At 30.5% G+C, this 25,858-nt stretch overlaps 2 protein-coding genes and 1 long non-coding RNA gene across 9 annotated transcripts in view; 1 reads left to right on the top strand and 2 right to left on the bottom strand.

Annotated features, from left to right (window-relative positions):
* The window catches only part of Ttc7 (tetratricopeptide repeat domain 7), a 32,783-nt gene extending 19,002 nt beyond the window's left edge, over positions 1 to 13,781 (bottom strand). Inside the window, exons 1-8 of one of the 2 annotated variants that reach the window (XM_014429476.3) lie at positions 13,548 to 13,667; positions 12,035 to 12,123; positions 11,876 to 11,921; positions 9,681 to 9,832; positions 6,510 to 6,678; positions 2,576 to 2,746; positions 482 to 608; positions 283 to 413 (exon numbers count right to left, since the gene is read on the bottom strand). In XM_014429476.3, coding sequence (XP_014284962.1) covers positions 283 to 413; positions 482 to 608; positions 2,576 to 2,746; positions 6,510 to 6,678; positions 9,681 to 9,832; positions 11,876 to 11,921; positions 12,035 to 12,082 — 844 coding nt within the window. In that variant the 5' untranslated portion in view covers positions 12,083 to 12,123; positions 13,548 to 13,667. Of the gene's footprint in view, positions 1 to 282; positions 414 to 481; positions 609 to 2,575; positions 2,747 to 6,509; positions 6,679 to 9,680; positions 9,833 to 11,875; positions 11,922 to 12,034; positions 12,124 to 13,547 lie in introns of both variants that reach the window. The other variant, XM_014429474.2, reaches the window with a different exon arrangement.
* The window catches only part of SCCRO4 (DCN1-like protein SCCRO4), a 24,749-nt gene continuing 11,971 nt past the window's right edge, over positions 13,081 to 25,858 (top strand). Inside the window, exons 1-6 of one of the 6 annotated variants that reach the window (XM_067052649.1) lie at positions 13,081 to 13,099; positions 14,078 to 14,187; positions 14,260 to 14,382; positions 18,074 to 18,174; positions 21,786 to 21,930; positions 25,128 to 25,236. In XM_067052649.1, the coding sequence (XP_066908750.1) occupies positions 14,291 to 14,382; positions 18,074 to 18,174; positions 21,786 to 21,930; positions 25,128 to 25,236 (447 nt within the window). In that variant the 5' untranslated portion in view covers positions 13,081 to 13,099; positions 14,078 to 14,187; positions 14,260 to 14,290. Of the gene's footprint in view, positions 13,100 to 13,806; positions 14,188 to 14,259; positions 14,383 to 17,892; positions 17,989 to 18,073; positions 18,175 to 21,785; positions 21,931 to 25,127; positions 25,237 to 25,858 lie in introns of those variants that run through there. The other 5 variants (XM_014429478.3, XM_014429477.3, XM_067052650.1 and 2 more) reach the window with 5 other exon arrangements.
* LOC106686283 (uncharacterized) lies at positions 17,478 to 17,937 on the bottom strand. The gene is made up of 2 exons (XR_001343989.2): positions 17,839 to 17,937; positions 17,478 to 17,628 (listed from the first exon to the last, which is right to left on the bottom strand). It is a non-coding gene; the product is annotated as an uncharacterized lncRNA (long non-coding RNA).

Below are 25,858 nucleotides of genomic sequence, written 5' to 3'. Positions count from 1 at the left end.
GTTCTTAATTAAAATATAAATTGTTATGTAAAATTAAATGTCTTTTTTTTTTATTTTGGGCTTTTTTTATGGGGGGCGGTGGGAGGGGATCTTTATAATGATTGAGAAACATTTTGGTATGGATTGTTAATTATTAATGTAATAAATTATTCATTTAATTAGTAAACCCTTGCATAATAATTCATGCCACTTTTTGAGTTTTAAGAGTGAACTTTCCCCACAGTGTTTTCAGATATTTTCGAGGTCTAGACACCCTGTGAACAATGCCAAAAAAATACAAACCATTCCCATTTAGACCAGGTGGAGTATATTTTGTTCCAGTAAAACCTCTAATAAGAACTTCTCCCAACTGCCTAGTTAATATTAATCGCAGAGTATGAGTACCACTTGATTCTTCAGCCGACAGCATACTTCTATAAGGAAAATCTATTGGTCACAAGCAACTCATAAGGATAAAGCATCTTAAGTATAATAGTCCAACCGATATTTATTGACTGCAGCTGGCAATCTACCAGCCAGTATATGAAGGAATGGTGCTCTTTGAAGAGCTGTTTCCAAAATTGGCCCCATTGGTCGAATTGAAGCCATGGGTTGTGGAGAGTGGGATCCTAAAAAATTAAAGACAAATGTCAAACAAAATTATATTTAAGTAAAGTTCAAATATTGATATTTATAACAGTCAAACAGTAGTTACAGTTAGGTACAAATGGTAAAAACCACATTAATATTTATTTAAAAACTTGTAGTAATAGTAATTAATAAATTTATACCCAATAAATACACAAAGTATTTGTAAACTAGTTTTTAAAAAATCTGAAGATGGCAACTGAAGTTAAAACAGCTAACAAAATCTTCATTACATAAGTTGTGAACTAGATGATATCCTACCAGAGCAAGGATTTAAAATAAGGTTGTTGAATAAACAAGAGAGCCCCATCATAAATAGGTATTCACCCCCTGGACTGACAAAAGAGAAAGCAACAACAATACAGTTAAAACACCATTTTCTTATTTTTCCACAAATTATGGGTGACAATGTGATATGTTCTTTATGATGATTTATAAAGATTCATTTAAAATTATGAAATGCCCATGAATATTACTTTTTCTATGGTATAATAAATGCATTCAATGGATAAATGGAATTTTTTGGAATCCTATATGAAAGAGGATTCAACTTTAACATTTAGTTTCAGCTTTCTAAACCTTCCTCACAAAGATATATAACAAAAACTACATCAATTGTAACCTATCATGAAGTTACCAGGAGCGAATTGGAAAATGCTTCATCATTGAGTCGATTAATAGTTTATAATGACATTAGTGCTTATAGGTGTCATGTATGAACTAACCTGAGAACTAATCTCATGAAAGGTATGGGGCTCTTGGCTAAGGCTGAATAAACAAACTGCAGCAAAAGAGGACTTGATTAAGTAAGATTATAGGAGAGAATTCTTGATAACCAATTGTCAGGACAGAATTTTTTTTTTTTCATATTTTATGTTCATTAATATATAAAAGATCTGCGAATACACCATGCTTTTCATGACCCTATTTAAAGATAATACACTCTAGAATATTTCTCAATTATATGGATTCCTCTGTCAAGTAAGTTGATGATAATAATAATAATAATAATAATAATAATAATAGAACTCAATCTTGACAATTGATAATCTAGTAATTTGTCTCAAGTCCCAAAAAAAAAAAATACAATTTATAGAAAAACAGAGCATTGCAGTTTTCCTTGGTAATCCGTATTTATTTTTGTCCTCCAAGTCATGTAAATGTCTTTGAAATTTGTATTTCCAAATATAAAACCTCATTAACTCATAATGTTTTAAAAGAGATAGAGAGTGGGAGGAAGAAAGAAGGGAAGGAGGAGGATGTTTTTCATGAACTGTTAGAGAGTTCAGAATAACTGATATATAATAACTCAATAAAAAAACTTTATCCTCATAAGAAAACCAAATACTTTTTAAGATTTAGTACTTGATCATTAGTATGTGTCTGATATGTATTTCCTTGATTTATTACTCCACTTATATTTAATATTTATTTACATAGACTCAGGCTTCAGATTTTCATCAAATCAACTTTAAATTTATAAAAGTAATAGTTTTTGAGCTGTCTTCACCTCTCCATCATTTATCAAATATCATTTGCTACATATGTGGATCAGAGTAGAAGTGAATGTTGGAGTATTAGCAAAAGTACTAGACAAAGTTTTGCCGTTAAAGAGCAGTTTTCTTTCACACATTCATAAGGTATGCTCTTTTTAAAAGGACAAAATGATTTGTCAATTGGCTTTTCATGCGAGTGGGTTTATTATTAGTGCTTTCAAAATCAAACTTAACTAAAATTTGACAAGTTATCAGACAAAAAGTTGGCCACTGAAGCTGACATAATAAAAGCTTTGGTCACCTTTCCATTAGTCAAATTTTACATATTAAAAAAAATATATTAAGTTTGAATTATATTAAATAAATATTATCCATAATATATAAATTAGATGAAAAGGAAAGGATTTCTTCATTTTAGAAAAAAAAATATATTAAGGATATATTACAATTACCCGTTCCAGTTCCAGTGTTACTGACAAATTGTTGTTGAATTTTGTCCTGTTCTTGCAAATAAAGTAATGTCAAATCACCTGCCAATTCAAAACTTTTAACCATTTGTTCTTCCCATTCAACATGTTTATATTTTGAAGTAGATGAAGGTGGAACCTTTTCAAGGCATAAACCTGAATAAAAGAAATGTATAAGAAAACCAATTCATTCTTTCACATTATAGAGATTAGTATAAATATTTCTATAGAAATTAGTAATATAATACTTATGTTAATTTTGCTATATATTCACAGAAACAAACATCTGGTATCATATACTGTCGGATTTAAGTAATCCGATTTTTCCGTTCTTTTTTTGGATTTATATAAAGTTGGGGTCGGGGGTCTCATTTTCTGATGCCGCCCTTGCCGCGAACACCGGAAGACCCCGAAGACGCTGCGACTGCAATGCCGCCCCAGCCTAAGCATCATGCAAGCTAGAACCTGGCCTACCCCTACCATCACGCCAGGCTCCAGGACACGCTGGCCAGCCCTTGAGGAACGAGGACGTCTTTTTCAGACAGAGGCGAAGATACACGGTCTTCACCGTTTCGCCCACCGCACACCTTGACGAGGGAAGCGGCTATAGGACCAGGAAGTGACCGCGACAGCGAATTTCCAGACGTCACCAGATAAGCACATTGTTATTTATGTCATGAGACCCCACTTTCTTATATTACTATAAATAATGAAGTCAAATTAAACCTAACACACTAATATTATTTGCCCCTCCAGGGATTAATACCATATAAATTAAATATAAAATATAAATGCATGTTGTTAAGAGCAGAAAGTGTCTCACAATTTTTAGCCCCCTTTTTCCACATTAATTACAAGCATAAAATTACACTCGGGACACCTGCAGTATAGCACGGGCAGGTCCCGATGTAAACATTTTTTTAATATTGCCCACTGGCTAGCTATAGCTTCTCAGCCTATTGGCTAAGATCAAAGTGAAGTATCCTTTTTTTTTAGAAGCCCAAGCTGATGCCCCCCAGAAAATGAGACCCCCGACCCCGACTTTATATAAATCCAAAAAAAGAACGGAAAAATCGGATTACTTAAATCCGCCCACCTAAATTTGGCTCAGCCGAATTTATTATGAAAAATGCAAAGAGACGGGGAAGGCGCAGTCTGCCGTAAAAATAGGCAAATAACCCGCTCCAGATAAGAGGGCCCGTAGGCAACACAAACAATGACAATAATTATTAAAACAAACATGCAAAACAATGAAAATAAGAACTAGACAATATATACATAGATACACATTAACGATTAGGAAAGTTCCTGGTCGACGGTCGGTAACGTGAGACAGTCGGAGTTGCGAGACGATTAACGATTGACGAATGTTTAACGATTGGAGATGCGGGACGAATAACGCACTTCGAATTTAGGACGAATTGATCCAGGAGAGCAAATCCTGCCGCCCACCCTGAAAAACCCAAGCTTAACGACAGAAGTTAACAAACGGATGCGAGGTTTGAGGAGGCGTTCGAACGATTGGTTTTCGAACGGATGCGACGGCGTGAGCGCCTACGTGTAATTGTAACGAGGTTGTCGGGTTTTCGTTTGATCCGACTCGAAACGGTTGCATCATCCTGTATGAGGAGCGAGATGCCGTTAGACGCGCTATTCGAATACGTCCCCATAACAACTTTGCCGAGTACCGTTGGCAGGAGATATAGGTGACCATCCCCAAAGGCCTTGGTGGGGGCACCAGTAACTAGGCGGGGGTATAGGTCAACGCCTATGAGCAAATCGATGGGGCCGGGAACGCCAAAGGAAGGGTCGGCCAGGACGTGACTCGACAAGTCTCCGATAACCCGCGAAGGAACCGGACGCCTGGGTAAGTCGGAGGTGATACGTTCAACAACGAGCACACGGACCTTGAAGTTAGTGGTATCATTGACAAGGGACCGTAGCCTGAACGTCATCGCACCCTTGATGTCAGCGACCTGAGTACCTCCCAAACCGGCGATTCTTCCGTCGAAAGGTTGCAGCTGGCCGCCAATCTTCATTGCGAGTTCGGCAGTAACAAAGGTGTACTGGCTGCCGGAATCCAGTAGTAGCCGTGCGGGCGCGGAATGTTTAGACCCATGCAATACGGCACACGCAGTTCCCATAACTGCCTCCGAACAACAATAATGAGGCCCGGACGTAGCACGAGTATGACCCACAAAATCCGCGGACTTCGGCGAAGTGACGGCGGCGGGGGAACCTGATAAAGTATTTACTTCAAATAAACTCAAAATTACTATGCCCACCATCCTAATGGTCAATTGTAAATGTTAATTTTTTTTTGGTTGGTGCAGCAGACCATGAAGATTTTTAGCCATACAAAGGGGGGGAGAGGGAGTAAATTGATAAACACGATACTGCTGGAGAAGAACTCCAATGATTAATTACAATATTCACATCTAGCACGCATGCCATAGCAAGGGGGTCTATGGTATCTAGTCCTTGAATTAAATATATTGCATACAGTTTCAGTCGGTCCCCATTAGGAACCGATAGAGATACATAATACAAATACATAAATATATGATGAGTAAATAAATAAAATACTGTCATGGAACTCCTGGCCAGCCTTAGAACAGCTGAATAGCCCGAAACATAGCAATATACATAAATTTTTACAGTGATATTTTACATCTCTAATTGAATAAAATCAAAAAGTGTTCAAGGTTGACAAGAACAGAACAGACATTTTGTAAATTAAACAATTGAGTGTCTAATATCATGAAAAATATAAAAAAGTTTATTAATATTAATAATGTAATGAAAACATATTTATTTTAACAATATAAGAAAATGTATATATTTTGTATGTAAAAAGTCATAATTTATTTGATAAATATCAATTATGAATTATTTAATATATACAAATAATTCTTTTAAATAGAGGATTATTAGATGTTTTTATTGACATAATAATGCATTTTGTGGATAAATGACATTTATTTGATTATTTGTAAGTGAAATAAGTGTTTCCAATTTTTGGATTGTAAATTTAAATATTTTGAATATTTGAACATAAAAATAATTTTTGTTCAGAAGCCTGAACAATGGAGTCCAAATAAAAAATATGCCGATTGCAATTGACAATATGTTATGACAGTGAAAATTAGTGAAACATGTTATTTTATGTAAACAAAGTACATTAAGTTTCTAAAGGCTTAAATCTAATTAATAATATTTTGTGAAAAAAATACAGCAAGTGATGATTAAAAAGAAAAAATACTTTTGTTTGTTCTATATTATTAGCTGGCACCATTAAGTGGACCTCACAGTTCCTTCCCAGAAACCACCAAGTTATGACCAAAACAAGTTAATTTATCTTAAATATGACAGTTCCTTCTCATAAGCTATCTATGTAAGGCATATGCAGTCTCACTAGAGAAAGTTATTCAATTTAAAAATAACTGAAATTAAAATTAAATTTATAATAATTACAAAATTACTTAAATGATGAATACGATTGTTTAGATGAAATAATTAAACAATAAACTATATTAGTGTGACCATAATTGAAATAATTATGATAATGTTTGTGCAGAAAAATATTTAAGTCAATGTAAGTGCAATTCTTGAGCAGAAATAATTATGAAAAATTAAAACAAAAATCATCTAAAACAGCAGTGATATTCAATCAAGATCAAACTACAAGTATTTTATGAATGAATATTATAAAAAAATTATTTAATGTAATATGATGTTTAGATTTAAGTTTATTTAAATTTTAAATTATTTATACTTTTGTTTATATAAGAAATTATACCTCTTATATAAAAAACAAATGCTTCACCCTAAGAATAAGTTTAAATATTATTTAAAATTTAATTTTAATTTTGTATAAATATTGAATTATTAAAATTTTGTAGTCAGATTCCATAATGACCTTTAACTGCATATGATTCTGCAACTATTCTTAAGCTTCTGCTTGGCAGAGACTTCTCTGTCAATGAATGTAAATCTGCATCCATGAAATGCTTTAAAGCTTCTTCATAGTGGCCCATTGCATAATGCAGTTTACCCAAAAGAAGATGAGCGTCTAAAGAGACACCAGCCTAGAAATAGAATTAATTAAAAAGGATCAATGAGAATAACATTATTCAGAAATCTTGCAACTTGAGAATAAAATAAATTTTCATGTGTAAGTCTTAGAGCAATAGTAATCAACATAAAAAATTAATAACATTAATAATATCATAATACAGGAAAAATATTGTTTTTAATATGAATTCATTTCTGAGTAACTTTCATTAGAAATATTTTTTTTATTCTAGTGTTCACCACACAAATTATTCAGCAAGCAAGTTTTATTTTTTACATGTTATAGAAAATGAATAACTTCAATTTCATTCTTTTTATTCACTTCAGCATGTGACAATAATTACTTTTTGGGGAGGTACTCCCCATCTTAATAACATTTTACACCAATTATTGTAACAATGCATTCAAGAACTTGTGGTGACAAAGTTTGCTATAATCTAAACTAGCAGCACCTAAATGCAAGCTAAATCTCAAGATGGAAACTAAATACTTTTTCCTTTAATTATCAAGTACCTAATTGTGTTCGGAACAATATGTTGTTTGTTTCACAGTGTGTCATTGGTGTTATGTGTCATTTCATTTCATTTTTTATTACTTGTTAATTCCTTTATTACAATATTCTTTTAAAGCCCATCAACTATAGTGTGTAATACTATGCCACAGGGAATTGTACCAGAATAAATAAAAAGTTTGCAACTATAATTAAAATCTGAAATTTCTTGTGTAATCGGTTATGTAATGATATAATGATTAAGCATAGTGCTTCAGTGGTTTCTGAGGTATAAAATCAGAACCAATTATTTAATAACTGGAAGGGAGTTTTTCTTCTTATGGTACATATGTTCTATCAAACATTTTTGTAACACTTAATCTATGCTGAAGTACTGTTAGTAGACTAGCAGTTGTGCCAGGAGGTGATTTGTTCAGAATCACGCTCAACCACCAGAATTTTACCCAATTAAGGGTATCCACTTCATGGGAGCTGAACTCTACTGTACCAGGCGGTGGTGTGATGGTGGGGGTAGCAGAGTTAGGAGGCCTACCCTACCCTACAAGTAGTTAGTTCTAGTTCTTCACTGGTCACTGTATCGACTGTTTCAATCAAGTTGAGCCAGTGTTACAGCGCTAAACTATTATATTCTTTGTCTTTCTAATATAAAGACATTTAAGGTTCACTATGCCTTTTTTTACCAGCAATTATTCCAGTTCTCCTAATAACTCGGGTTCTATTACAACATTTCATTTCCTGAAAGAGAATAATTTAAGACAACAATGGCTGAAATTGATTGCCGTCTTCAAATTCGGTTGTTTGTATCAAACATTTCACAACTGATGATATAACACCATCATGTTCAAATCATAATTTCACTATGCCTATTCGGCCTAAATTAAAACCAGGCTCTTGCCCTACACTATTCCCTAACTTGCCGTATAATTTATCGAAAAAGCCCATAACTAAATGAACAGAACCTGAGGAAAGGAGAAAAACGAAAGAAAGAAGATATAAAGAAGCAGGATTATCTGAACAAGAAGCTGATAAAATTACTTTGTTCAGTTGCTGGGCAAATTCAATATCAATAAAACTGTGGTCACTGGTTAACAAAAGCAATAATTTTTCGTTAAAATCAAATCAGAATTGGAACGATAGGTGGTTTTACAATTAGATGAGATTTATATTAACGAGTCTGTAGAATATACATCTGATGAACTCAAAGAATTGGCTTCATACTGTTCTCAGTTGGTAGAAGCAAAAATGATACAAGTTTTTCTTATAAATGCTGCTTTTTCAAGTTAAGAACATGTAGTGAATTTGACTCCTGTGAGAGTTTTATTTATAATCCAAATTATAAATATGATTTGTAATAAATTGTTATCAAATTATAAAAAGCTTCGAAACAATCAATCTACAGAAAAAAATATCAGGAAAATTCAAACATTAAAATAAATAAATAGATAACTACCAAACTCTCTTTTTCCTTAGTATAAAATATCAATATGAAATTTTCACATGAAAGTTAAAGCTGAAACGAGTTGAAGAATTGAACAGAAACAGTTTTAAAAAGATACGTATTTCCGATTTTCCAGACAAATTGAAAGGAATCTATTGTGAACTGAAAAATAATTTAATCTAAAATAATATATTGATTGTAGTGGTAAAATAGGGTGAACGTAGCAGAAAGACAGATTTCTAAGAAGAGATTAGAATTAGAATTTGTTAATTTATCTTTACGTAATTATAAACATTAAATAAAGATCATTTTATTATAAATTTCAAAATTAATTAAGATTATTTAAAATCCTCATTTTCCTTTCATATTAAGAAAAAAGTGTGAAAATACGAGAGTGGAATAAGATTACACCGACCAAGTGTATTGAAACAGGCCTCCTAACGTTAGGAGGCTGGCAAGAAGTGGGGGTTACACTCCTGCCTGGTACAGTAAAGTTCGCCTTGGTAGTACCCATAGATTAAAAATGAATCTCAATTTTCCCACCAGACATAATTCATTAGTCAGATAATGTAACTGACATGAATGTTAAAATATAAAGTTTTCTCATTATCTTATCAATGAATTTTCTTTTTAAAAAATCCTCTTTTACAAGCATTAATTTGACCATTTTTTAATTACCTTGTATGGAATATCATTATTGAAAATATAATTACTAGAATAACTTATCTTGGGGTAAGAATGCTGAAGAAAAGATATTACATAAATTTATAGGAGAAATAGAAGAAAGTTTTAAATGGTCAATAGTGAGATTATTACGTATAAACCACATCCAAGTAGAAAATACAATACAAACTTTGAAATTAGGACATGTGATAAAGATGGAGAACGATGAAGTCACTAACCAGGTACAAGACAAGGAAGATGATGACCAAGGAATCTAGGAGTTCAAAACTGTATGGGTAGCAGCACAGAATCCAGACACTCAGAAGTGGAGGAGGTCATAACTCAATGTTTAGTTGAATAATCATGTAAATCGTAAATAATGAAAATAATTTTAACTGACTTACTTTAACTCCTTGTTCTCCTGCAGCTATCAGAAGACTTTTTTTGGCTTCTATTAGACCTGCCTTAGCTTTACTTATGTTCGATTCCAATGGTGGATACTCCTCTAGGAAAATTTCTAATTTTCCTTCACCCAGTAAGAAATTACATAATGGCCCTTAAACGTGAAAAAAATAAATAAGGATTTATATCAAATTCATAAAAGCAATTCTAATAATTTCAGGAATCAAAAAACATGGAATGTCCTGAACTCATTGGAAAAAAGGTACACTTTCATAAGGAGGCTTGTTATCTGACTAATCTGAGGATCCAAAATCCATTCAGATATATATATATATATGCAAGTGATGTAATGGTGAATATCCTATAAATTTTAGTTGATGATTTTGCAAATTTAATTTAATTATATGAATTAAGATTAATTTAATTATAATTCATAATTAATTTAATTGTATGAGGTTACATATTATTACAAAATACAATGAAAAGGTGCTTAGAAACAATATCCTATGAATGGGAAAGAAACTAGACAAAAAAGAGTGTAAAAGAGTGAACACCTAGCTGAAATGCAAGGAAGTGGAATGCAAAAGAAAAAAAAAACACCTTCGTAAGTCAGAAACAGCATATTATACTACGACATTCATATTCATATTCATATTCTCAATGAGTAAAAATGAGACTTCTGCAAGACAGTGACAGGGCACATCATTTTACACAGCCTGTCCATAACAGAAATTTCCAAATTCCTTAACGAGGACTTAACAGCACTGGATGAAGGATTGGGTGTAATTTTTTTTTATTACTTCTCTCCTGGCCTTTTCATAACTATGGCCCTTTCCTCTTCCTTCATCTTTCAAGCCCAGAAGAATGCCTCAGAAATATACTTTTGATTTGCCTTTCAAGCCACATTATATACTTAAATAATGTATTTATATTGTTCATGGATCACATCCTTATCCATAATTTACAACAAAAAACAGCCTCAGTTATGTATTCACAATATAGTCACCACTTAAAACAATTGAAGACAAACTCTGCCCTAAAAGACTGCCTAGTCAGAAATATGAGATATAGCGCTTAGTCAGACATATCTAAGTACTATTGAAAAGTAACCACATTTAATTTATTAATTTGCACTTTTGAATAATGAGTACATTAAGTTAAGCTCAACCAGAGCCAAACATAAAAAAAAGGTAACAAGCAAAGCAGACATAGTAATAAATGAAGAAAGAAAATTGAAATAACAAGCAAGTAAGATCAATATAAGTCCATATTTGACTCCAGTCCGTATGTATCAATATATATTAAACAATGACAGTGTATATCCAACATCCATTCAACATGAAAATGATAAAATTGGTTCATCAATTAGAAATCATTTATTATAAGAAAGAATCCATTAAAATTTAGAAACAAGTTGAACCCTGATGAAGGCTAGAAATTCTAGCTGAAACATTGACACGATTAAATAAGTTACATCAACTTATTTGCGTTTTATTTTGACCACACCCCCAACCATCTTCTCCTCGTATAAGTCATCCACGGTCAACTATCTCTCATAATTATAATTACAAATTTAGAAAAGAAACAGACAATTTTTCAATTTAGCCAAATTAAATTCCTTTTTTTGTATTCATAATAATTTTCATATTATGTATTTAATTTTATTGTTATGTTAAATCTCTGTAAAATATAATGTAAAGTTAATTATGTGCCTTTATTCAAATCTATCCATACAGTCCACTAATTAATTATCCAATCCAGTGCACTCATTTTCATCATAACCTTCCCTAAATCACATTATTATAGTTCTTTCTAAACATCAATAGAGATATTAAACCAACAGATTAGAAAGCACTAAACATTCGACAATATGAGGGTCAATCTATCAATCAATTTATCATGTTATCAATAAAACATGATAACATTAGAGAAAAATATAGCTTTTCCTTTGTATCAATAATCACTATTCCCAACATAAAAAAAAAAAACAGACATAATAAATTCACCTTAAATATCAACCATGGACCTAAGTGTAGTCATAAATTGAAAAATAAATACAGGAAACAAGTCCTCAAACATTTCATCCTAGCATTTGAAAAAGATAAACCTCAAGAAAATTCTAATTCTATATAAAATTTAAGAAAGGTTTGATTCCAAGGGAAAAAAAAATTGACAAAATATGAGATTATCAAGTTACCTAAATCACTACAGTAAGTAACTTCTTTGCTAAAGCAGGTTTCAGGCTGTGAAATTATAAAAATATGTATATGAAACATACAAATATTTAAAATACTAAAAGAGTAACAAAACAATTGATTTTATTAAAACAATTATATAGGGAAATATGATTGACTACACCAATGACTTGTGTTTTGCATGAGACAGAGTTCATGAATCCAAACATGTTGAGGATGATGAGTCCTTATCAGTTAGGTGAAAAACCATCTGGAAAACAAGCAATGGTAGTGTTACTCACTGTAGGACAAAGCTTGTAATTTATTTTTAATTTACTTTAAAACGTTTTTTACAAGTTTTTGTAAAATTAAACACTACTTTAAACAACTATTATTTCCAATATTGTTGATACAAAGCCAAAATGGAGTATCACAAATCTCTGAGAGGTTTTCGTTTGAATTATGGTAGCAGCTTATATAATTATAAGGCAGCAACTAATTTCTAATTTAGAAAGAAATCAATTGATCATTCTGTATATTTAACTAGTGATGTCACATGTTAAGTTAAGTCTTTTTGGCACTGAAGTGAGAATATAAAACCATGAAACAATACAACAGAACCGAAGATAGCAAAATTAGTCAATGTACCATTTTGGTGGTACCAATGTGTTTCAAAAATACTACTACTCTCCTCCTTAAAGAATAAGAATAAAAAAAAAAAATTCCAAATTCTATTTACCTAGAAACACACTGAATATGACCATTATTAATACAAATCAAAATTAATTGCATACGAACATTTTAAATATAAAATATCTGCATATCAATTAGAAAACATTACTAAATTGTGATAATAAATAATTTTAAAACAAAAAATAGAAACACAATACATCAGAAATATGTTAAATATGGGTATTTCTTATATGAATGAAAATCATATTTAATACATAGACATGAATACAAAATAAAATTTAATAAATATTGAATGAGAGTAAATTTAATCCATTACAGAAAAAATAATAGGACATACATTATGAGAATATTTTTGTTTAGCAAGATTTTTTTAACATATTTCACAGCACTAGTCATGATACAGCTATCAATCACTAGGACATTCAAACTGATTTATTCAATTCACAACCAACAATAAAATTTAAAAACCAAAGAAAAAAATGTGATCTAAGCTCAGCAATATCAATTAACTATTTATAAATAATACGTGAATATATTTCGAAAATGATCATTTGGTAAGATTTTAATTCTGTTCTGTAAATTAATTTAATTCTTCTTGAAAATTTTCTAGTGGTTTCAATCAACAGCAGGTGAAAAGCTAATTATTAACATTTAATTATACCTGATTGTGTCTATTATGATTACTGGGTCAAGGTGGGATATATCATGTTAATTAACGGAAAAAACAACTAGGGTTTATTTTTTAATTTCAGTAACAACTAGCCTTGTTACTTCTAATTTGTTTAAATTACAATGTTTCTTAAAATCTACTTTAGCAGAGGTTAATTTATAAAAAAAATCCGATAAACTTGCAGAAACCAATGAACATTAATTATTATTTTGGCCAAATGATTAAAATGAAGCTACCAATATGATGAGAAGAAAATTGCTTTTAAAAAACAAATAGGCTTTATTAGGATGAATTTATACTTATCTTTATTTCAAATACTAATAAAGTTTTACCTTGTAAACTGTTTTTTAGTTTCAACTGATCTGATAATTCAATTACTTTCTTCCAATTTCCTTCTTCTCGACATTTTTCGATGTCTGTTTCGAGTCTAATTCCTTTATTGCTCTTCGTTGTCATAATAATTTGTTAATTAAAAAAATATAAATAAATAAGTTAGTGATAAGACGATAGCAATTGTTATCACCAGACAGTGCTACACAAGCACCTCTAGGGGACAACACTTGTAATCCAAAATTCCCTCAGCAGGTTAGGATTAAAACTCTTCTTGGGCGGAGTTATTTGCATTGTTATACTTATTGTTAAGGTTCTTAAAGCACATTTTGAGGCGTAAATGTCCCCGACGTTGGCTTAATGTCTATAATACTTCATCTGGCCTCTGTTCAGATGCAAAAATGATTTATTATCCTAAAATACAGTGAGTCAATACTTCTCACAACTTTAGAAAAGCCTACAAGATTTAAGTTACAAACATATTTTTAAAATTTTATTTTTGCTTGTAACATATTTTGATGATAATTTTCAGTTCTTCAATATTATTGAAATTTTAGAGTTAAAAACATCAAAAAGCGTTTACTTGACTTATTATTCTATAAATCATGAAATGTTTAAAATATACCCTGGAGTTTAATTAAAGTAAGTATGATGTTTAGTGTTTTGATTTGTTGTTTTTTTATTTTATGTTTATTAGTAAATACATGTTCCTAGGTTGTTTTAGAATTTAATTATCCACATTGACATGCCACGCTCAAAAAGAAGATTAGCAACTGAAATGGGACCTGATGATGATGATAGGCATTTTAGTAAAAGACTGAGAAATACTACTGCTAGGTAGTCAAACTTTGCTTATTAACTAATGATTAGATATATTTTCAGTTTATCTCAAAACTGTGTTATCTTTATCTTCATATTCTAACTTAATTATGATATTTCAATTTGGTCTGCAATAATTATATCAGGTATTGCATAGTTTATTGATTTTGAAAACATAACAGTATCTATGAATCCACTAATGTATTTTAAATACAAGGTCTTTAAATTTTACATTGTTCTTAAACTAGAAGTGAATACATCCATTTCAATAGAGTATCATGAGATAACATTTAGCAAATATTATCTGGTGAAGTCTTTTTAAAGAAGTTGTCTGGCACATTAATACTCAACATTTTCGTGCAGACTTACTTATCACATCATGTCGAATGTGTTTTTTTCCCTATATTAAATCATTCAGAATATGCTTATATTTTTGTATTCGTTAAAGATAATATATATAAAAATATTATTAACAAAATTGTATAAGTTGTTTATTCTAAGCTAAATAAAATATAAGTTCAAAAATAAGCTTAAACAAAATTTAAATTAACAACTAGAGTACTTTTTTAATTCCAATAAAAAAAAACAGAAAAAACACACCTATCACCATGTTCGATTACAGGTTCTTTATTCTATCATCTACTTTAGTAAACTAGATATTCCTTGTTCAGCTACTTTTTGTATTTATCATATAATAATTGTCTGCTTAGCTGTCATTTATTACTTTGTACTAAAGTGAATGTGAACAAACTGTATCTTTTCACAAGAAATTGTTTTATGAAGTATTTGAAATTTTTGTGACGGCAGTCGCATTTAAATTAAACTGTGCTATGGAGTCTCTTTAGTTAATGACTGGTTGAACCATGTTTTGTTAGCAATTTTTTTTTTAATATATTGTATTATATAGTTTAGTCAAATGGTCTTTTTGAATTGATTGTTTCCAAAATCTGTTGTATTCCTTAATTAATTTTTTATATTTTTAATACTGGTGAAAAGAAGTGTCTGTTTTTCATTTCCATAGATGGTACTTGTCAGTTTTATAAAAAAAAAAAACAAAAATAAAAAACATGTTTTTATGTTTAGGTCCAATTTGATTAGGGTTTTTGCAGTTTATCATTAAGTTTTCTTGAACATTAGCATGATGGGTAGTTCTGAAGCACCCATAACAATACTTATTTCTCTTACATTTTAGTATTCTGAACTTATTTATTTTATTTTTTGAGGTTGTATAATCCATTTTCATACAAATAAATAAGTGCTGTAATAAATCCATTATATTGAACATAAAATTTTATATAAAAAGTAGACAAATAATTGTCACTTATCATCATCATTAGACTGATGTGTCACGTTATGGGTTATGTAAATCAATATTTTGTTGTTGTATAGATGTTTACACATGGTCATTTTTGTTACTTGTTTTTAATAAAATGTCTTTCGATTTTTCAAACCTTGTTTCCACAATTATGTTACCTAGAAACTTATTTGTGATTTATATATTGTTTGTTTTTTGTTTTTTTCCAGAAGTATGCACTTAGACCTAAAGTTTTAAAGTTTATAGGTTCTTGTTTGTCACTTAGTTTTGCTTGGGTAATCGCATTGGATTTATTTTGCATTCACTGTATGTTTTGTTAAGATGCAAGTTACTATCATTGTTATTATAACATGTATGCATGTTGGTTTACAATTGAGTAATGATGACAGGGCATTTAATGACATTTCTTGTCTAATTTAATATGCATCCTTCTGGATATTATCAAGTGGACCTAGGATGTCTCTAATATTGACTCTCAAGATGAAAAAAAAAAATTATTGCATTGATATTTAAATATTTTAATTGTTCTGGCATGTAATATTGTTTATAAATGTAGATTTGTTTCTGTGTTTAATCAGATAATTCAGTGTTTAAAACTTCAAAGACACATAGTTGGTATATCAAATGTATAAAATTTACTAAATTTTGAAACATTATCGTTTTATAATTGCTATTTGCTATTCACCAAGTTAGTAGTTTCCAAATTTTCAGTCTCTCAGCTTGCGTATACAAGATGGTCTAATCATTTGTTAATTCATCTGATAAATAGATCTTTTCATTTTTTATTTTATTGTAGGTATCTGTTGGTTCTAGAATTGAGTGAACATAGTATTACTGCTAGTAATTAATTTTGGTTTCATGCTCTTTACTTGAAAACTCACTTAAATTAACCTGTAATTTTCTGTACCAATATTTAACAACATGTTGTTAAACGTTTGTTCCCTGTTGTGTTAATCAAAATATAAATATCAGAATAATACATTCAATTAGTTTCAGTAATTTTTTTTCAACAAATTTAGTTTTAAAATAAAAATTTATGCAAATGTGTGTATCCATCTGCTTAATTTGTACCCTTAATACCAACCATCTAAGTTATGGGCGAGTAATGATAAAAATATATGAGGCTATGAGAGAAAAAGTGGTCTCACCCAGCATGACAAAAATTGTTTTACATTTTTCAGACTAGAGAAAAAGGCCAAGAGCTTCTATCCATCGAAGTATTTTAAATATACAAGGAATTAGATATGGAAAGGCATCAAACACCAATAGGATACACTGTATGATCAAAAAATTTAATATTGGATTTTCAAAGATTTTGTGGGTTTGGCTACTTTTGCTCTCATAGCCTCATATTTCAAAAACATTTAATAATTTAAAACTATTCGAGTAATTAATTATTCCAGATATTGTTTGTTCTCTAGTAATTAGCTCCAGGACCACTGTTAGTGTTAGTGGTTATTTTGGGTGTTTTATTAAAGAATTATCACTTTAGCTGGCCAACTTTACACAGCTTATAATTAATTTTCTCTCTTGAATTAAAGATTTTATTTGAATTGCTGTGTATTGTTTCTTGAAGCTGTCTTGAGTTCTAGTTATATAATATTTTCTAAATGTAAAGGAAAATAAAGTTCAGAGTATTAACTTCTCTTGAACTGAATTATATTAAAGAAATTGAGTTAATTTTAAAAATAGACAATAAATAGTTCTAATTAATTTATAATTAAGATGTTATTTGTATAAAATTGCTGTTCTTATTTAATACTTCTTAACACATAATAAAAATACTTTCCTTGGTAAATGATTTTTAGTAAGAACTTTTAATGAGTTTCCAAAGTTTTTATTTTATACTGTTTCTCTATATTCCCTTTTTAATAATGCCCACTCTTTCACAATTAGGTTGGTTTTTGGTTTTTGGATATTCTGTGACAAAGTAGTGGTTCAATACACATCTACAAATACATAAATATAAAGTTAGCATGCCTCACAAAAATAAGAAAATAAATAAATATATATGTGACCTAAATATATATATACATACGAAGTATTTTTAAGTAGTATATTTATAATAATAATATTACTTTCAAAGTTTTGAATTGTATATTTATTATTAATTATTAATATTCTTTGTATATTACTTGTTTTATAAGCATAATAAATACCTTGAAATTGTTGGCTGTAGTTCTTGGCATTTACAGTTTTGATCTAAAAATAAATTTAGTTTTAGAGTGAATTACAGCAGAGTATCATATGATATGATATATTATTTGTATTTTTCCAGATTTTTAAATTTGATGTATGGATGATACTAGGTAGTGATAAGTTGTTTTACCTTGTGTCATATTTGTTTTGTGAAATCAGTGAATTATTTTTAAATTTTTATCCATATGATTTTAGTGGGCGAAGATTTTCCAAGTCCGAAGATACGTCATTCAATCAAAAAAGATGTATGTCATGGTTTCGAGAATACACATCTCCAGAAGATCCAGAAGTTTTGGGTAATAATTATCATTGTAATATCTTTGTGTGGATTGTTTTTTAATTGTGTTGAAATTGATTATATCATAATTATGTTCAAATTACATTGAATCTAAAAAGAAGACATGTTCCTACTATAATCTTACATTATTGATTGTAAAGTTTCAGGATTGTATTATTTACATTTGAATTTTTAAAAACTGAATTAATAAACTATAATCTAAAACTGATATACTTAATGATGTGTATGTACAAATAATATGAAGGGACAAGAAGTAATTTTTAGAGAAGTGACAATTGTGCTAATATGATTTTTCTTTGTGCTTGAACCAAGTTTGCATTTCAGTATTGAAAAAATTATGAACTTCTCAATAATTAACAAATAATATATTAATCAAACATTTCCTTCTATATTTTGGTAATTGGTTATTGAATATCCTTTTTTATTATTATTTTTTTTAATTTCTTTCAAAATTTTTGTGTGTTTAGTTTTAAATTTATTTAAATTACTTGTTGTATAGTTGTGACATTATTAGTAAGTCCATGTTTTTATGTATAAATTGGCATTGCTGTGATGGCTGCTGTTATAATATTGCCAACATGGTAGTACATGAGTAAAAATTTATTGTTAATATAAGTTATGAAATTAGTGTGAATTGCGAAGTTGTTGATTGCACCTAATTCTTCAATTGTTCCCCCTAAGTTACAAGAGTAAGTTGACGACTAGGTAAAACAGTGGTAAAAAAAAAAAAATTGATCCAAAACATTTCTGGAAGCCTTATCTCAGGGTCAACATTATCTTGTTGCCGAAGTTATGTTGAAATTTTGAACAAGACATCAATCGAGATCTGGTAAGTAAAAATTGAACCTTCAATATACCATCTTTCAAAACCTTAGACAGAAAACAAGAAGTATTTCAAAACTATTTGGAATGTTTCCATATTTACCTTGCTACAAGAAATGTGACTGATGAAAAAAAAGCACAACATTTAGTGCGCATGTTCATACAGGCCTTAAAAGATGATTGAAGTGAAGAACAGCTATTACAATCAGATAAAAATAAATAAAATAAATTCTAAAGCTGGATTCTCAAAAAGGTCAGTGTTGGAAGCTGCCTGATTTAAATCAGCAGTTTTCAAATCCTACACAACAGTCATAAATAAACTTCACTAACAAAGTTACAAACCACTCTGTCCCCCTAGTTCAATTGAAAACAATTTTTCTTGTTTAGAATCTAGGCACTGTTCCCGAACTAGATCAAGCCCTTTCAACCCAGAGCGAATATAGTCAGGCTAGGCATTGATAATACAATTGCTGTCAACCATCACAAGGTTCCCATTATGTTATCTCAAAAGTTGAAGATATTCTATATAGCTTTCATAACACAAAATATTTTTGTTATACTGATTTCTTTAAGGCATACCTTTACATTCCAGTTGAAGAAGAAAATCAAATAATACAGACAATCTTAACACTCAGAGGACCTACAGGATGAACGGGCTTAGTTTTGGTATCAAGGCAGCACTCAGCGAATTTAATTGATTGTCGATAGCATTTTATCTGGATTAGGTGGTGTAGCAACATATTTTGATGACATTGTCATTCCTGGTTCCTCCCATGAGCTCTAAGGCAGTGCCTGGTGGAACGTCTCTGTGCCTATGACTTACATGTTAATTTGAAAAAATGTATATTTTTCAAAACTATGATATACTAAGCACAAACAAGATTTTGAAATCCCCAGAAAAAGTTAAAGCAGTTATGGAGGCACTACATCCTAAAAATTCTGATGGTGTACAGGGATTTCTAGGTATGGTCACATATTACTCCCGATTCATTTCCTAATTTATCAACAAAGACTGCAGCACTTAGAAACCTGGCTAAGAACAGAAAGTTTTCTTGGACTGCAAGCTGTAAAACATCTTCCCTACCTCTTGTGCTTGTCTGTGATGCCTTGTTATAGCAGCAATCCTCTCTAATATCATAAACAGCATAGAGCATCCTACAAGTTTTCTATCTCCCTCATTGACATTTGACTCTTAGGGACACTACAGCCAACTAAATTGTGAAGCCTTATTAATATCTTGGAGTTATCAAAATTTATTTATGTACTTCTATGGGCATAGGTTTATTTTAATCACAGACAACAAACCAATTATGCACATCTTTAATCAAAATTCAAAGTTACCTTCCATAACTTCTACATATGTTCCATTAACTGCCTAACTAAGTGTTTTTGACTAAAAAAGTTTATACAGGTCTACAGAAGAACATTTAAACATTGACTATTTTTCTAGAACTCCTGAACAACACATCTAATATTCCTGTCCAAGACGAAATCCTTCAAGAGTATATCATTCACCAAAATTCCTCAATGACAGTTGATCACAAAACCATACCAACTGCAACTTCTAAAGACCCAGTAAAACACTTTGTACGAGACATCTTATTCTATTTCCGAGCTTCCTGTCTTCCATCTGGGCAATCACCTGCTGAAAACTATTTTAATAGGCAATTAAAAATTGAATTAGACTTATTACGGTCCCCTAATCCTGACTACCGTACTATAGAAAATGTTGTTTTAGAGTGAGAGATCGAGTGTTGTCAAGAAATTAGATTGAAAGTAAAACATGGAAGTTTGGGACCATCATTCAAGTATTAGGACAGTTCACCTACTTATGCAAACTTGATGAAGGACCAAACACCAAACATCATACAAACAAATTACGAAGAGTGGAGGTGGCACCCATGAATAAGAGTGTCAAGTTTGATGTTGGGTCACCTATATCTATCCCATTCTTTGAAAGACAAACACCACGTTACCCTGTAGAAGAAGCATCCAACGTTGGGCTCTTTTACAAGTTAAGGATAAAATTTGTCTTAGAAGGATGATGCTTATAATATCTTCTATAATAGATGCAATGTTTCAATTTTTCTTTCTATCAAATTATCACTTGTTCAAATTTACGACGATCGGATAGTACCCATTACTTTACCATGAAACAAGTTACTTTTTAGTAACTACTGTGCGAAATATTTGGATGAATATAAATATTACCCAAAGGTATTCAAACTTTATATTTTGTGATGCAGCATTTCCTCTTTTAATTGTAATAAAATTATATTTTAACAAGAATAAATAGGGAAATAAATTGAATATGGAGCTGTGAGACATTTTATGGCGGAAACTAGAGAATTTCGTACCAAGCATTGCTATTCTTTCCAAGCATCATTAAGCACATCCCCTCTCATTGATCTGTGTAAAAATTTGATTTTTTCAAAGTAAACAAATCATTTAAAAAACATAAGTCTTTTTTTTTTATAGAGAGTATCGATAAGTAAATTTTTATGGGTCAATAAGCATTAATAATTTTAGTGATCCATGATCAAAAATGTCTGGCAGCCCCTAGTATAAACTAAATTCACCCTATGATCAGCAATTCACTATTGAAATCAACATTGTAAGTCTGCTTTACAACTGTTTTACTTACTCAACTATTAAAGGTTGCAAAAACATTTTAATTGACTTTTTTTCTTATTTATTTACTTTTTTTATATTCCTATAAATCCAGAAATTTTAATTTGTATAAGACTATAAAGAAAATTTTTTAAACATGTAAATGTTCGTTTTTAGGTCCTGAAGGAATGGAGAAGTTTTGTGAAGATATAGGAGTAGAACCAGAGAACGTTGTAATGCTTGTACTTGCATGGAAAATGAATGCTCGACAAATGGGTTTTTTTACCCATCAAGAATGGTTGAGAGGACTAACAGATATTCAGTCAGTATATTATTCAAAGTTTCAAATATAATTAAAAATTTCTGCAGGAATTTCCAAATTATGTTTTGAGCCAGCTCAAAAAGTAATGTCTGGTGCACATTACAATTTTCACTTACTATCCTACTTTAAAATGAAATTAATCTTGTATGTTTTAAAGTAGCTATTTATTTATTATTCAGGAGGGAAATATGATCATATAAAGATAACTAAAAGTAAAATCTGACCATTGACATAACAACCATGGAAATTAGAAAATTTGTAATTAACAAATTGTTTCATATTTGATATTTAATATTATCAACAATGAGAGATGGTTCTTTTTTCAAATACAAAAAAAAAAAATTAAGGTACTTAATAAGTTGGCAATTCCTTCTCTGGTCATTATTTTTCCTTTCTTCTATTTTAGTAATTCATGAAATTCTTTTATATTTTGTATTTATTGTTACTAACAATGGGAACTGGTTATTTATTTCAAATAAACAAAATTAAAGTTATTTTAGAGGAAGATTCTTTTTGAAAATTTGGTATATTTAAGCCCTGTTAAACTATTTCAGTAAGGATGAGGCCTAGCTGATATTGAAGATCATCAAGTTTTACAATTACATACCAAGTTTAATAAAAATCATTAGAGCCGTTTTTGAGAAAATAAAAAAAAAAAAAGTGAAAAAAATATTCTATAAAGTTCTTCCGGGCAGCCAATTTTATAGATAAAGTTGCTGTCCCACCCCAGACATATACCCACCTTAAATATGTAATTTCAGTTTCTTATAATTTTTCGTTATTGAGCTAGACTGACCACATAAACACATCCACCATTTTGGGAGACATGGTTATTCGGACTCAGGGGACCTCAAAACATGTATTTCCGTCAGAAACTGAAATTCAAAATTTTGCAAATTGCAGTACATTTCCTGACTATATATTTCATAAATAGGTAAGTGAAAGTAAAAAAAGGGAGGTGGGAGCAGTCATCTAGACAGTGTCTTGTTGTGTTGTTTTGAAAATAAAGTGTTTACAACTTCAAAACAAAAAAAAATTAAATTTTGTTTAATAGTCCAAAATAAGCATTCGTATTTTATTCAATATATATTAAGAGACAAATGTCCCTGGAAGTTTAATGTAAATATCACCTACTATCATCTCCTCCAGTGAAACCTGTTTTATTCTAAATCTACATGATAAACCCTAGCAATCATCCCACCATGTTTATCACAAGGTAAACAGAGCAGCTGGTGACAGATTAATTCGCCCATTCAATTACTCATTTCAGTTCTATTTACAAGGTGACACATTAGCATGCCTTCTTTTTAATTTTGCCTAAGGAAGGAAAGTGTGGAGAGAATCGCAAACTTAGACGTTAGGAATAGTAGGAAGTACTTTGTTTCAACTGATATGTAAGCAGTTGACGAAAAAGATACTTTATATAAATTACAAGTAGTTCTGGAAGCAGTTCCTTCCCTGGATGGAAGTAGCTGCTCGATACATGAGACTCACAGTTGCGAAACTGTTTTGTCCAGGTTCGTCACCATCACTCTCTTCCAAATGAGCACTTAATTTTAGCACTAGAAGAACTTAAATTTTTGCAACCTCTTCAGAATTGTGAAGGAAAATATTTTTTCTGATGTCATTGTAGCTAAGTGAGTCAGGCCAACATCCATGGAGTTTGCCCGGAACCCATGAGAAGCTGTTGCAAGAACCTCTCAGAATCAATTGCACTTATAAATAATTTTTGTTAAAAAAAAAAATTGTTATCTTTATATATTAATAATTTGTATATATAATATTTGACAATTTCGATTAAACAATAAAGAAAGTATACCATGAGAATATTAGATATGACCGCTTCTCAATTAGAGGCAAATACACTAGCTCTTTAAATATACATTCCACCTGGGGTAGGGTTGGTCTTGACCCAACATTTTAACTAGAAGAGATCTAGACCTTGCACTGCTAGCATAAGCCTCTCATGGTAGTTCAGTGTGACAGTAGTGTTACTTCTTTACTATATCAGATGTTTTTTTTTATGCCTACCTAGGCCTTAGAACTTCACTTTCCTCTCTCCTCGCTTCCTCCTTGCCAACAGTCTTAGTCAGCAGGCTCATAGCTGCAAGTAAGTTTGTACTTCTACTTCCTAGTCTGCAGGCTTATCGCAACAATTAGGAGTTTCCTTCCTGCAGCTCTAGTCTGAAGGATGATCACTGCAATTAGGATTGTTTTCCTAGAGTTCTAGTCTGCAGACTCATCCCTGCAACTTGAATTGTTCTCCTACCCTCGCCTTGGCCCGTAACCTCATCTCTCCAACTAAGGCTATCCTATTTTACTTTAGATCCAGAGCTTCATCATGAAGTATTGTTCTATCTCTCCTCTACCTGCATCTAAGTTCAAGACTAATCCCCTGGCACGGTCAATTCTTCCTCGACCTTCCTCATTTCTTAAGATCACACAGATTTCTGAATATGCTTTTTCAAGTAGTTCACTGGTGAGAGTTTTACTCTCACCAACCAACTTCACATACCTATTATAGCACCGTCGTCATTATATATCTGTAAATATGATGAAAATTATTTATAAATATAGAAACCTGAATATATATATAAACAAACTAGAAGAGGGGAAACAATCACATTGCAGTTACCATAAATCATTGAAATAAATTATATCCTAGGAAAATCGGTTCTATTTCAAGTGATAGTAAATAAGAAGTATACTTACTTATTTGGCCGCTTAGGTTCTTAGGGATCCAAGTAATTCCTTGTCAAAAGTATTTATAAGGTTTAAGGTAACAAGGTGAATCATAATCCTTCTCTAATCATGAGAGTAGGTGAAAGGTGGGACTCCCACCACTCATTCCTATCTAGACATTTAAAAAATAACTAATTAGACCTCTGAAATCCAGCGAGACCAACAGAGTGCTAGTAATGTTTGGACATTTGACTGAATATGTAAAAACAAGTTATGTGAACCATACTAATGACTGAACTACTCCTTGCATGACCTCACTTCTTGAAAGAAAAGAAAAATTATGTGTTTTTAATACAACAACTTATTGACCAAATAATTATTTAGCTACAAATATCAAATTTTCCATACTAAACCCATTATTACCACAATTGCTAGAAGATAAAATTATGTTAACTTTACTTTTAAGTGTTACATCCCTCCATTATATTTTATTACATTGTATAATTTTATTTCAGATGTGATACAGTCTTAAAGATACAAAATAAATTGGACTTTCTGAGATCCATGTTAAATGACCAAACCTCATTTAAAAGTATTTACCGATATGCTTATGACTTCGCAAGGGTTTGTATAGTTTCTGTTTATTGTTTTTAATTGTTATTTAGTTAATTATGGATAGTATTTTCATAAGTTGAATCGTATTTTAGTCATAATGTTTAAGTAATTTTATACATAAGTAAAGTAATAATTTAAAAATAACCATACTATGATCATGCAATAAGAATAACAGATTAAACAAACCTTACTCTGATATATATATATTTACACTTATATGTTTGATATATTCTGGTGATATTTTAAGTCTCTTGTCAAATAAAAACTAAAAGTATTTACTGTTAACATGAACAGAACATAGACATTGAAAATGGAACAATTAAAAGTGAATATTATAAATAATATAAGAAAAAGTTGCTTAATGTAGAGAAAATATTGTTATTTGATGATAATTAAATATGTATATTTTTTATGGGTAAAAAGTTAAATTTATTTCATTAGTTTCAATTAAGAATTATTTACAATTTATAAATAATTCTTTAAGAAGTTTGTCGGGGGGTGCGGTCAGCAAAGAACAACATAAATAAACAAAACCATATTTATTTACTTTATGCCAACGTTTCGACCTGAGTTTCAGGTCTTCATCAGGGCTATAGAACAGAAGAGATAACAACAACATTTAGAGTAACAT

This window comes from Halyomorpha halys, unplaced genomic scaffold, assembly GCF_000696795.3.
Source record: "Halyomorpha halys isolate HHAL.00 unplaced genomic scaffold, Hhal_1.1 Scaffold803.1, whole genome shotgun sequence".
NCBI lineage: Eukaryota > Metazoa > Arthropoda > Insecta > Hemiptera > Pentatomidae > Halyomorpha > Halyomorpha halys.
This window is presented reverse-complemented; position numbering and strand designations above follow the sequence as displayed.